The sequence below is a fragment of the Opisthocomus hoazin genome, chromosome 9 (assembly GCF_030867145.1).
Source record: "Opisthocomus hoazin isolate bOpiHoa1 chromosome 9, bOpiHoa1.hap1, whole genome shotgun sequence".
Lineage (NCBI taxonomy): Eukaryota > Metazoa > Chordata > Aves > Opisthocomiformes > Opisthocomidae > Opisthocomus > Opisthocomus hoazin.
The window spans coordinates 23,140,521-23,154,771 of NC_134422.1; the positions used below are offsets into that span (position 1 = coordinate 23,140,521).

The following is a 14,251-nucleotide window of genomic DNA, read 5'->3' on the forward strand; positions in this document are numbered from 1 at the left end:
AAACTGCGTATCATCTGGCTAGTACTGTCTGTGTTTACCTTTTCTTAATAAAAAGTGTCATCTCTAATATGTAAGAGCAAAGGAGAAGCACTTAGTCTTGTGAAGATGCCATCTTAATTGCTGGACTTGTATCCTCTTTTTGTGTGTGTGTGTGTGTGTCCTAAGTTCAGATACTTGCTTTGTGGTTTTCTTCAGTTTCCTTCTGCTCTTGGAGGTGATACTTGATACTTTAATGGTCCTCAAAGAAGAAAGGCTTATGTTGTAGAAAGCAGGCTTCTCCTGCAAAATACAGCATAGCAAATATAGTGAAGAGATGAATAAATTTAGAAAACAATTTTCATATTCAAACAAAGCTGAGTCCATTTTTGTGTCTTTATGTTGAAAAATTATTGATAAGATCTAGTGAATCTTTCCAGTAAAGTTTACTCTTGTATGATGTGTTTTTAGACTCTTTATTAAGTAATTCTTTGATGTTGGTAAATGTCCTTTTGTAAAAATAGATTGGGAGCAGGAAAGTATTCAGTAACTCTTGAATCAGGCTTGTGTTAAGTCAGTGGGAAAGCATTCTGTCTGCTCTAATGGATTTTGGCTCAACCTCATGTCATTGTGCGTTAGCCAAGCCTCAACTACTACCACACAGGAATTCTCCAAAGAATAAATGTTTTCTTTTATTTTTAAATGAAAAAAATTGCACAGTTTTTCCAGGGTGTTTCTGCCTTCCTTTGATAAGTAAATCTTAGTTGCTATACATTTGAAATAAATACTGATCCTGCAAACTCTTTTGCTTTTGGAAGTTGTTTTTATTAACATCAAAAGACATTAAAAAGTCATAATCTGAATGAGGACTTGAAGAATCGAGCCAGCCTCTGACTATTTCACAGAAAGGAGAACTGGTTTAGTTTGATGTTTTCGGTTAGTCTGTTTAGAAATTGGGGTGTATGTCTTGATAAAGGAAAATTCAATGTTCTTCTGATTGTTCAACGGAAGGTGCTTCTAACACGTATGGGAAGAAACTGGGATGTTAGATATTTGAACTTGGAGAAGGGAAAAAAATTCAGCACCTTTATAATTTGCTGGACTCGGAAATAAAATGAGTTTGAACGTAGTAGTTGGAGTTTCAGAATACCATTTCCACACTATGTTTAATGTAAAAGTATATACTCTTTGAAAAATGGAAAAAGTAATAGTATTCTTAATACATGTTAACTCTGCTGAGCTGTGCTTGGTTAATGCTTTTCTCATCTGTTTTATAGGTTTTGTAAAAGACACCGGATTAAGTCAAATTCAAATGTTCCATGTGTCCCGAAAGCCTTGTTGATGATGTCAGAATTAGTTCTTCCACAGTTCATCTTTAGTCTTATTCAGCACTTAAGAGAGGGGTATAATGAGCCTGGTATGTTTTTAAATTTGCATGTATCTAGCATACCTTACCATGCTGCTGACTCTTGCTTTGCAGTCTGTGAAGACACAGTACATGAATACGTGAATTCTGTCTGTAGTTTATATCAACTGAATTTTGTGCTGCTTTTCCTAATAGAGTTACTGCCTGTCTAGGCAATTTGATTTTGTTCTCTGCTGAAGAGCTTCTTAAATATGTTTTAAGGGTTACCTAGCATTGTGTTGAGCTCTTCCAGAAAATGAAATCAGGATTAATTTGAAACTTGTACATGTGAATTTTAGAGCATTATGAATATATAATTTAATTTCTTTTGTGGTGGTCATAGCTGTTCTGCATTGTGAAGGTCTTGGCCAAATTACATTACATTTACACCAAAAGTTCTTGTCATGTGGTTTTCAGCTCTTGATCTACCATCAGAGAAAGACCTTCATAAAATTCTCCAGGTTTTGGAGCCTCATGTTTCCTTTCTAGAAGACTTGACCAAAATGGGAGGAGCGATGCGATCAGTTCTTACCCAGGTTTTGACTAGCCAACAATTCTACAAAGATCTTAGTTCTGGTATGTTTGTGTTATTTCTAATAATTAAATTTTCAGATGATAAACAAAACTTATACCCTTAAATTCTTCATCACTTACGTTTCTGCATGTTTTTATTTGACCTCTCAAACCCCAGAAAAATACATGTTCTTAAGGATATTTTTTTGTTGTTGATGGAACAGAAGTGGGCTTCTGTAACATTTGTTATTAAGACCTGTAAGAGCAAACCTCTTACCTTCTGTGTCCCAGATAACTGTATAAAGATACATTGTTTCAAAATAATTTTTGTAATACAGCCATTCTCTATAAAGTGATGCAAACGTGGTATCTTGGAACTTCGAAATGAGGCATATCAGGCTTATTCAAAGTGGAATATGTCTAACTTATTTTGGGATCTGCTATCACAGAGATTACTGGAGGAGACCTGAATGGCAAAACACCATTGTCCGTCCTGCATGACTGTGCAAAGACTTTTTTCTTTTTTTTTCTTAAAAACACCTCCCCCTCTCCCCAGTTCCATCCTGTACCAAATCACAATGAATCTGAAAATTTGGGCAGTCACTATTAAAGCCAAACCACCTAGTATAAATTAACTCCATCTTATTTTCTTGTGATTAGAAGGTGTCGTCTTTGAGTCCTTTGCATAGGTATGGAATAAATAGTAATCAGTGCAGATTTAAGTTGCCATAACTGGCTTGAGCAGCAGCTAGTTGAAGAACAGGCAATCTCCAAATCTTTGAAAGGAGAAACACTTAGGAAAGCTGCCTCAGGGACAATTGTCTGTATTGTATTTTCTTCCTCTTTTTCTCTCCTATTTAATAATATTTGAATGGGAGAAATTTAATGACTTTTCTTTTCCTATATGTGATGGATTTCCTGAGATAGAAAAGTGGATGGGGAATGGGAAGTAAGGCATTCTTATTTGGACTCTTGAAATGGAGAATGTGTGTGTCTGAGTAGGTACAGTTTCTGGCTAGGGAAAGCAAAGAAAGGGATTTTAGAGCAAAACCTGCCCTTCTGACTTGGAATGCAAAAGGTGCACAGCTAAAAAGATGCTGCCACCTTTTTCATGTTTTCTTTTCCTAAAGTACTTCATACAATTTGCTCCTCTAAAGTTTATTTTTTTTTCTTAAATAACAAATGTTTTGGGGTTTTTAGTCAATTTCTCTGTGGAAAATTTTACATGCTGAGCATGCAGTGTGACTTTGCTTCATCTAACAGTTGAAATGATGATACCTTTATGAATAGTCTCTGTTAATTGCAGCTGTCAAATCTTGAACTTTGAAAGAATAATTTCAAATATTAGAAATTATATCTGGCATATTACATTACTGGTTTTTTGTTGGTTTATTTTTTTTTCCACTGAAAGTCATAGGCTCCTGCCCTTTCTGTCTAAAACCAACTGTTTTGAAATATCCAAACAATCCTTGTTTTGCCCTAGTGTTAATGGTAGCAGTGCTGGTAAAATAGAAACAAAGTACATCATTTAGAATAAAAACACTATGGTGCAGGGGAAAAAACTGAGAAGGTTTCTGGTCTTTTGGATTTCAGTTTATCAGTTGGAAAAAGTTTTTAGCTTCTGCATCTCATAGTTGTACAGCTTATTAAAACATTGTCAACCATTTTTTAGATTGCTTACATAGAAAATGAAGTATATGAACCAAGTATCTGTTGTACTTCAGTGCTGTTTTACGTATATATTCAAGGTGTTGGAGAGAATGCATGTGCAAAGAAAAGTCATGAAAAGTACCTCATTGCTTTGAAAGGCTCTGGACTGGCATTTCCTGAGGATAAAATTGCATGCGGTATGCAGGAACAAGGAGCTGGAACTAGCACATTAGCAGTTCAAGGTTTGTGTAGAAAAATATTTTAAGAGAAGACTTGATTATTGCTGGGCTTTATATAAACTGTTCTTTATGTTTCATTAATATTTTTTTAAATAAACTAAAAGAATTACCTGTTATATAGTGCACCACCAAATTACAGGACTCAATTCTATCAGCAAAGCTAAACATACTAACTTTTTGTTGCTAATATACTAAGCATCGTTTCCCAGTCATAGAATTAGTGGAATTTGAGTAGGCAAGATGAAATTGCTCGTAGTGGAATTTTGTCACTGCAGTGAAGTTAAGCCACCTATTCTTACAAAAGTGCTGTGGATTTTTTTGATCACTGAAGGCCGTCCGAGTTTTTTGCAATTTCTGAAAGAACATGTCTCCGTTAACTCAGTATGTTGAAGTTCTGCAATGGAACATACTCACAAATCCCTAATTTTGTGTTGCTTGGAAATCTTAACTCCAACTTCTCAGTCCACTGCTGTGTATCTTTTAAAGAAAATTAATGTAGTGTTTCTTTTCATACCGGCTCATTAAATATCATAAAATACTCTTTTCAGTATAAGACTTATGAAAGGAATCTCTGAATTTTTTTATTTCAAAAGGTTTAGCAGGTGCTACAGCAACATCAGGACAAGGGGATTCTTCAGATGAGGTGAGACTGTTTTTAAAGATTATAATTAACTGCAATGGAATATTAAATGGAGAGAGTGCTTGCAGCCAAATCCCACAAACCTTAACTCTTCTATCTACCACATATTCTCTCCATTTCAATAATTAGAAATAACGGGGATATAAAGGAATAGCTCTCATGCCTTTGATTTGCTAAGGATCTCTTGAAAATCCTTAGTTTTGATAATACTATTTGAATTTAATTTATGTATGTAATGTAGAAGAAACTTGTGTAGGTAGTTCAGAAGTCACTATCAAGTAAATTGGACTTGATTAAAGCAAACTTAAAGTATGTGATGCTGTGAATACTGTTAGCAGGTCTTGGCACTGGAGAATCCAGCTGAACTGGTGACAGCAGCAGTGAGAATTTCTTTGTAGATAAACTCCCGTGTGTAGATTTGACCTTACTTACCAAACACATTGAGTGGGAAGAAAAAGGAGAGAATCTCCTTTTAGATGGAGCTGTAATTAACTGGAATTTAGTGAGGAAAGTTAGATTCTGGTAGAGTTGCTTTATCAATTTATTATCTTTTTTTTTTTTTTGCTTTACTATTTAAAGCCTAATATCACCTAGTATGCCTTAGAAGCCATTCTGGTAGAGTAGTATAACAAACTTCAAATAATGTCAAGTATAGTTTTTCATAGGATTTTTGCTTACATTGACTTCTGTGTGAGCAAGTATTGAAGTAAACCAATTGTTTGTGTATGTCTAAAACAGTTGTATGACATGTTTGCCTCTGTCAGGAGCACAACAGCATATGTTATGTTTTCAGCAGTGCTATTTATAATTTGGCATTTTTCAAAGTATTGCTGGTTGTTTTTTCACCATCACTTGACAAACAAACAGACAAAAAAAAGCGCCCCATGAAAGACTGCTGACAGTATCACTTTCAAGGCCCATGAAGAAGGCGGCAATTCAAGTTAATAAGCTCGAGTAGTATTTTCAGATAAACTTACAAAGGCTCAGCATGCTGCTTTCTAGTTTACCCCTATAGGTGATGAGGAGAGTGAACTGGAGTTGTTACAAGTTTGAAGAGAGACTGGGTAGCACTGACATTTCTTTTGGGAAAGAAGTCCAAGAAGGAAGTAGAGACAGAGATGTGTTTTAGGGAGAAGGATTTTTTTTTTTTTTTTTTTTTTAATCAGGAAAATATACTTTTTTTCCCCAAGGAAAAGATGTTTTATGAACAAAAAAGGGAGGAATAGCAGCAACTGCATTATAGCTTGCTAGTTAAAAATACCTGTTTTCTAGAGAGATTTTTGTTTATGAAATTTCTGAAGTAAATTTTTTATAATATTTTTCTTAATCGTGGTCTGCTTGACAAATATGAATTGCTGAAAGTCCAGTCGTTTTATCCAAAAGCCAAAACAGAATTGTGCAGGTGGAAGGCTGAAATGCTAATTAGAAAAATGATAGTACAGAAATGCTTCCTAGAGAAATGAGGAAAAAATTGCCTTGTTTTATCACTTTTCTTCTCCCCTGCCCTCCCCCCTAAATTACAAAGGGCATTTACAGCTTTTTTTATGCCTTATAATCTCCTATAGCAGAGTACAACTATTTTTTAAGTAAGAAATGTGTCAAAGAGTACTCTTTTAACTGGATTTTCTTCCTGTGGTACTTAAGATGAATCTAGTAAGGTTAATGTTCTTTCTTACCAAGTAAGTCTTAAAGGTAGCTTTGTTTCACAGATGAAAGGCTGGATTACAAAATTTACATAGGCTACAGATTAGAGCAGTGCTTCTGCAGGGGACTAAATAGCTTGAAAAGTTTTGTGTAGTTCAGTATTTAGTTTTGCTTCTACTATTGTAGAAGCTAAAAATTAATCTGAAGGATGGATGTATCCTGAGATATGTTTCGTTGTGGGTTGTTTTGTTCTGGGTGTTGTTCCTTCTCCCCTCCCCTGCTCACTTGTGCTTTACTTCTCAAATGTTTTGTGTTCCATCCTGTGGTATTTTGGAGAGAGCTCACCATTAGTTTCCCTTATTAGCTTTTCTTCCTCCTGTTTTCCTTTGTGCAAAAGGAGAAAGAAAGGCCATCTGTAAACCTGTCCTCCTATTTAAGAAGGTATTATGTTCCAAGGAGTCAAATAAAACCCAGTCCATGAACACTTTTACCACACCGATGAATAAACCTTTTTGTATGGGATATCTCTATTTGGCTGCCCTTGTAGTTTATTGAGCACTGAATTTTTTAAATTGAAAATTGAGCACTGCCTTGTTACTCAGTTATATAGTTATTGACTCCAATTGCCATTTAATGTAATTGTACAAAAGTCTATATATAGTATGTAATATTAAATAAATTTTGTTATCTGAATTTACAACAGATGTGGCACACCTTAGGCATATTGCTAAATATTCTTTTATATAAAGTAAACCTACATGGATCTTTGCTGTTATCCAGATATATTTACACAGGATTGTCTAGTGGGTGAAAGTAAGGTGTTCTACATTTGCTTACTCGTTCTCCTACTCTTTATCCCAGACACCATGTGACTTAGCACTTACTGTCTCAAGGCCATTAAAACTTCTGCATTTGACATTAAGATTTAATCCTACCTTGCTGAAGTAATGGAAACCAACTCTCTAACATTATTGAGGGAAAAAAAAAAAGAGTTCTCAAGAAAGCGTTTCTCATAAGTTACTCAATTGTTCTTAGTGAAATCACTTCAAAAGTTGCAGTGAAGGCTGGTATGTTTAAATTTTTCTCATACTGTAGAAGGGAAAATGCATTTTGTTTGCCAGAGCAGTGGTGTTGGAGGCTAGAATCCAACATGTCAATTGCAATTCGTATACCCAAATGCATTATTTTCTGGTTAAGGCCCCTCCAGCAGCTTTCTGAATTAACTGAGACTGCTGAAGACGTCTTGAGACCTCCAGCTATCAACTTTCTAGCTACATGAATTTATATTCCTTTTCTTCAGGGCAGGAGACTTAAATTGCAGAGTACTGCAGTTCATAGTAATGTCATAGTAACAGCAGATCTGATTTTTGTTTTAGAGTACTTGGCCCCTCTAATGAAGGAGTAGGCAGTGGCAACATCCTGAGAACGGACTGGCTCCCAACTGAAGTACAAAAGTAGCATGTGTTCATAAAGGCCACAGGACACCTAGGAGTTCAAATGTGTCTCCATCTTAAAGTGAATTTTCAGATGGGGGTACTGAAAGGATAGGAAAATTCAGACCTTTCGTTAACATGATACTTCTGGTCAGTCCTTAGATAGAAAATATGAATCTTTCTACCCAAGGAAGGATAATCACTTCTTAAGTATCAGGTTCTTTATCATTCTGGCAAAGTTTGGAAGTAAAATACAACAGTTGCTTAGAGAAGGATATTGATTACTTATTTTTAACAGTAGATATCTGCATTAATTATCTCTCATTTTATTAGATCCAATAGGAATCTTTCTTTATTTCCACTGCTTCATTAGGACTACCATTGTTAGTAAAAATCCATGAAGCATTTGATGTAGTCCTGTAACGTCACATGCTCTTTTAACACCCAGTGTTAGATTTTGTAGAGTGGTCGTGATGATGTTTTTGACTTGCGTTGCATTTTGGAACCTTGACTGTTTTGTGTGCAGAGTGCCTTGAAAGCTTCAGAAGACAAGTGCCTGCGTAAAGTGTTTCCATTATTCTGTAGGGAACAATCAATAGAATTCAACAATTACAATTGACGCTCTTAAAGGTGTCAAAAAAACTTTACTGTTGCATCAAAATTTTATCTTGGTTAGAAAATGTCCAGCTAACTGTCTGTGTTACGAACTGTAATAGCTAATATGTTGGCTGATTTTTTTTTTTTTTTTTAAACAAAAAACCCCAAACCCTACAGATGAATAAGGTGAAGCCTTGTATATGCAGCAGTTAGAAATTCTGTAGTGTTAAACATCTTTGTAGCAATCAGTTTCAGAAATCAAGTAAAATCACAAAATTAATTAAATAAGTGAAGATGTCTGAACTTGCTGATGATAATGCTGCCTGTAGGGGAAAAAAGGCAATTTTTAAAACTGTGTTTTTTCTAATGAGTTGCACGGAGTCTATGGTTCCTGTAAACAGTAGAAGTATTTTTCTGGTGAGAGAGTGTATTCAGGGCTGTTATGTTTTAGCTTGATAGTTAAAGCAGAATTATGAGAGCATACCATCTCTTGGCAATAAATTTCTAAATATACAGTTATCAATTTTTTAAACTCTTCCTCTACCCCAGGAGGACCAGGATGGTAGCCAAGGTGTGGGCAAGCGCAAGAGGGTGAAACTAAGCAGCACCACCAAAGGTATTTATAAAGTACTGATCTCAGTTTATGATATTTGCTTTATGTCTATCTTAAAAATTATCTAGGGATATTCATTCATTTCCCAAGCACTGTAGTGCTGCATGTGACAGGTATTAAATATAGCAAAGTCTAAAAAAGAATAGCAAGTGAAATTATGGTAATTGGCAACTTTGATTTCCCTTGAGTGAGTCTCTGTCCAACCAGTCATTTTGTCACCTTTGTGTCATAAGTTGACCTCTAAAAATTCATTCACTTTTCACTGCGTGGCTGTCAGGGTTGCTTAGCAAAGAAATTTTTGATGTATTTGTTCTTAACTGTTTTTTTTCTTAATGCCACTGTACAGTATGATTGTGCTCTCAGCAGGCAAGAATAGTTCTCTGGTTCTGGTTGGTCTTTCTGTACTGTTCTAGTAATGTTTAAGAGAAGATACTTGAATGAAGTCTCCTTTGAAACCACTCCATTATTTTCCTATATTGAAATCAGTTATCTGTGCAATTTCTAGTCCAACACGAGCAGTACTCACACTGAAGGCAGTGTAAGTTTCAATTCAAGAATGACCATAGACTAGATACAAGGTAGTCCTATCCTGTGCTTGTCCTTGACATGTTTTTGTGCTAAAAAGTGTTTAAATAATAATATTTAAACTCTATTATTAAATAAAGAATACTTTTTTTGTTGGTGTTTTTAATATGAGTATGAGGAGACTAACATAGGAAGCACACCTTTGAGAAAGAACAAGCCTTGAGAAAAGAACAATCGGGTGGAAAAACTGTGGTGAAAGTTGGAGTAAAATTTCTGGGAAGGCTTTGGAGTGAAGGTTTGGAACTTGAATTTGCAATGCAAGGGTTCGTGAAGTCAGTAAAAAGGTATGAAGGTGTTGTGAGGAGTATGGGAAACTAAGATTGATTGTTTCTAGGGGTTTCAGATTGAAGGAAAAAGATTGGGAAGCTGGAAAAGTGGAGAAATAAATGATTTGGCAACAGTGTTGTTAAGAGGTGATCTTAGAAATGGTGTGTGAAAGATTGTGGCAGACAGTAATAATGTGGAAGAGGTGATAGTTTTCAAGAAAGGCAGGAAATTTACAGACATGAAAGGAAAGCTCTCTTCCTTGAATTCTAGATGCTGTTAGCTTGTCCAAAAGATAAGTTAGAGTCAGGTAACATAAGAAAAAAACATGCTGTTTTTCTGATGCATAATAACTGATTATGGGAAGTAGGCAGGGAGGAAGCTCAGGTTTAGAAGCTGGCAGATCTGAAAACCAGTATCAGCAGCGTCATTTCAGGAAAAGTGGTACTTGAATTCAACATTTCATTTTCCCCCAGGACTGTAGTCTTCCCCCTCTGAGGCATCCCAACATGGACTGTGCTCATGATGTTGATAGCTCCTAATATCAGCCCCAGAGGAGGGAGTCTGCCAGTGGGGGAAGGGTAAGTATCTGTTTTTATTAAATATTGAATAGTTTTCTGAAGTTTTCAGTATTCATATTTTATGTCCAATAGGGTATAAAATAAGAGTATGAAAAGAAAATTTTAGAAAACTGAGTATTGAATAAAAACAGATTTACCTTTTCCATATAAGCAGACTCCCTGTCCCATCCTAGATCTTTAGTGTTGCTGTCTTCATAGAGGGTTATTTTGTATCCTGGGGATATCTTGCAGTGCTAAGACTCATATTTCAGAGAGATGTTTACAGCAGTCTATGAGGCCTTTTGTGGCAATGCGAATGAATAAACGGTTTCTTTAGAGAAAATACAGATTTGATACTGAGGATCACGGATACAGGTATGGGACTGAGTATTGTGAGAATTTTTATTTTACTCTGTTTTGAAACCTGCATCCATCTGAAAAACCAGATGTTTCAGACCATTTTAAACCCACAGGCACTGTTTTTTGGTTTTTTTTTTTTTTTATTTGTTGAAAGAAATTTAAAATCATGTGGTGCTTTTCACAAGAGTGGGCACGTTAGTCCCAGCATTCTTGACAAATTTTCCAAGTTGGGTAAGAGCATTCTGCCTACTTAAATTCTGTAGCTGGTCTAAGTGGATATATGTTCTTCCGTCCCTGCCTGAAACTGCTGTATAAAGAATTTGATACGCACTGTTCAACTGTGATGTGTGTCAGAGAAAGCTGCACGTCAGTGATGGATAAGGTGTTGTGTCATTGTCTCCATGCCCAGTGTTCTCACTCAGGGGCATTTGGCATGTACCTAAATCTGTGCTGTCTGTTCTGTGGACAGAGGACTTCAGTCTGCATGGCTACCGAGCTTTCATGGGCAGTAAAATCACATGCGCAATTTCTTAACGAGACGAGGAAGAGAACATAAATGATCATCATATGTTTGCTGCAGTAGGTGATATGTAATGCTTTACAAAATATTTTAATATTAAAATATTTTTCGTGACTCTGTGAAGGTAGTTTTTCATTTCAACGCATGTAGAATATATTGAGTAAAACAGATTCTTGTCTTTGTGTGCCTTGCTAGAGTCTTGAGGAGATCCCTATAATTTATTTGTTGTTTCTCATGATCTTTTGCAATTCCTGAGATGTTTTGGGCTGATTGGTCACTTGACTGGCGAACTCTGACCTTTGATAATGGTGGAAAATGGAGGTAATTCTTGCTTAGAAAAAGCACAAATGCCTATCCTGCTTAGGATAGGCACAAAGCTATCCAGTGCAGTCCCTAAAGCTGTCATATTTCAGTGAATAGGCACATCTTCAAGGCCAGATGATTTTCAGCTTAAGTGTTTTTGAATCTGTGCTGATGGGAGCACTTCATACAGTCCCACTGGAATATGGGATTGGGGGGGGATATCCTCAGATCTGGTTGATTTCTAGATATAAAAGAGCATTATTATTATTATTTAGTCCTTTTATTTTTATTATGGGAGTGAATAATACCTGTTGTAGTTTTAAATCGTAAATAATCAACTTCATGAAGAATGATGACAAAGTTCTTATATTTTTATATTTTTTTTAAATTGAGTTAATATTATTTATGCTCTGTCAAGCCATAGCTTCATGAACAGTTTATTCTAGCAGAGGTCAGGTTGTGCAGCTTTGCAATCAGGAAACTGATCTGCTTGAAAATGCAGCTGACAGAATGGAAAAATGACTTGATTCCTACGTAGGTACTCCCAGGGAGGTACTGTCTGTGTGAGTAAGGGGGCAGAGTGAATCGCCAGGAGTTGAATGGGGAAAGATGAGACTCTCTTTTCTGGTACCATCAGGAGCTAGGGCCTGGTTATCTGATTAGGGTAATTTTTATATTAAAAAAACCCAGCGAACTGAAAAATTTGTGGTTGGTCAATCAGTACGTATATTGCTTTAAAAATAAGAGTAACTGATACATTATTGCCTCTATTTAGCTTGTTTAGAGCTTTGTAAACAGAATATGTGTTCTTAGGTGATAGAACTCATCGCTTAATCATAAATTGTATTTTGTTCTTTTGCTATTTGAACTTCAGCTAAGCAGTAGTCTAAGTCTTAGTAGTCTAAGAGTTTCTCTCAATTAAGTGGCTTGTGTAAATGTTGTGCAGATTGCTGTGATTCATTACAATCAGTGGAGCTATTACAGTAAGGTGATACGATTCAATGCAATCAATGAAGACTGGACTCTGTGTGGTAGAGCTGTACTGAAAACTTTCATAGGCTTCTCTGGGAGCTCCTTTTTATTGTTGCAGACTCTGACGCTGTGCAGTGTTGGCCATGTTCATTTTCCCAGTGTTTTTGAAAAAAAAATTATTTACAGAGCACACTAAGACGTTCTTAAATTTTTGTTACTTAATTTTACATAAGACAATGCTACTGCACTATCATTGTTTTTAGTTTTAATAATTATTACATTACACATCCCCTCCTACAACCTCTTATGCAGATCAATCTATCATGGATGTTTTGAAGCATAAATGTTTTCTAGAAGAATTACTGTTTTGGACAATAAAATACGAGTTTCCACAGAAGATGGTGACTTTCTTACTCAACATGCTGCCAGATCAAGATTATAAGGTACTTGCCTTACTTCATTAAAACTTAACTGTCTTTTCTTACTCACATACTTAGTGTGTATTATGCCTTGCATGAGACCACGTGTTTTTATATTTGAATAATAAGCAGTAAAATAATGCAGATCTTTTACCTTGTTTTGAGTATTTTATTAGAAGGTCTAAAGTGTATAGTATTTGAAGAGAAATGTGGACAAAACAAAATGGCTAATTCTGGAGCAGCAGTATTAATTTTGTTCTCGTGGTTTGTTTTTTTCCTTTTTGGCTATTAGTGCGTATTTTCATGTGTTGGGTTTTGTACTTTAATGAAGTAAAATAAACCAGGACAAAACCCAACACATGTAAATATGGTTCTTATCAGTTAAAAGATGTGGATCAGCACTGAATGATTCGTAGTGTGGTATGACTGGTAAATAACTGTGGTGACTTCATTCCTGTTGGAACTGTTGTAGCAGGCAGTGTTTTCTCCATATAGGCCATTACAGTGTGAGTGGTTTTGCTGCAGCTATGCCCTAGGTGATTTTGGCAGCCTTCTGGGTGCTTCCTTACAGAGTTTTGCAGTTGTCCATACCAAGTGTCTCCTGGCCTGGAGTCATGGAGACTGGATGTCATCTTCCTGTTTTAAATCTTGGTGCGCAGCCAGGTTTGGTTGTTTGCTCTGTGTGTTCCCAAGACCTAGTATACATAGCAGTCAGGCTTAACATTTTGCCTCGATCATGTCACACCTTTGAGCCATGCCAAGATTTTGCACCTTCTCAATCCCTGCTGGGAGGCAAAGATCGAGAAATCCTGAAGTCCGGGCATGAGGGTTTCTTCAAAAATGCCTGTTTATAGTGGGACAGCCCTGTATTCGTGCCCCCTTAAAAGCTTGCTGTATCAAAGCAAAGGATATGAAGATAACTTTCAAGGAAGAAAAGGACAAGATACGGGCCTTCAGCAAGACTCTATCCGTGTCAAGACAGCATTTGGATTTGGGATACCAGCATAGATTCATCTTGGTCTTGGATTCAGCTAAGACGCAAGAAGACATGAGGACTTCTTAACTGATGATCCCTTGCCATGAAGCTTGAATTCTTCTTGATATTTGGAGACTCGTGTGGACACCCAGTTCTCCTGATCCATTGTCAGCTAAACTCCCGCCTGTAAAAACACCCAACTGCTGGCAACACGTGGAGAAATCTGGTAAGTGTTGCTATGTTTACCTTTTTGCTGTACTGTGTAATAGCAACAATGTTTAATTATCATGGGATATTTTTTCCTTTGACAATGTCACAGTCTTCGGTGGTTTTTTTCATGATGTTTATAATCTTTCTTCACTATGTACTCAGAATGGAGACCATCATATATTTGGTTTCTCTACTGGGTGCCACCTTTATCTGGAAATAGTCCATTTTCCACTCACCAATACTATATATTCAGATGAAAGGATTATTTAAACATTCCTTTTTCTTTTTTTAGATTTTGTTTGATTAAACAGTTAATTCCTATGTACAAACTTTCTTACTAGCACAAATCCTAAGATTTAAAATCTTTTAGAA

At 36.0% G+C, this 14,251-nt stretch overlaps 1 protein-coding gene across 10 annotated transcripts in view; it reads left to right on the forward strand.

Annotated features, from left to right (window-relative positions):
• The window catches only part of UBR3 (ubiquitin protein ligase E3 component n-recognin 3), a 117,557-nt gene that overhangs the window by 13,076 nt on the left and 90,230 nt on the right, over positions 1–14,251 (forward strand). For 7 of the 10 annotated variants that reach the window (XM_075430523.1, XM_075430524.1, XM_075430525.1 and 4 more), the window contains exons 2-7: positions 1,254–1,393; positions 1,799–1,957; positions 3,643–3,786; positions 4,377–4,426; positions 8,647–8,713; positions 12,587–12,717. In XM_075430523.1, coding sequence (XP_075286638.1) covers positions 1,254–1,393; positions 1,799–1,957; positions 3,643–3,786; positions 4,377–4,426; positions 8,647–8,713; positions 12,587–12,717 — 691 coding nt within the window. Of the gene's footprint in view, positions 1–1,253; positions 1,394–1,798; positions 1,958–3,642; positions 3,787–4,376; positions 4,427–8,646; positions 8,714–10,055; positions 10,141–10,899; positions 11,059–12,586; positions 12,718–14,251 lie in introns of those variants that run through there. The other 3 variants (XM_075430528.1, XM_075430532.1, XM_075430533.1) reach the window with 3 other exon arrangements.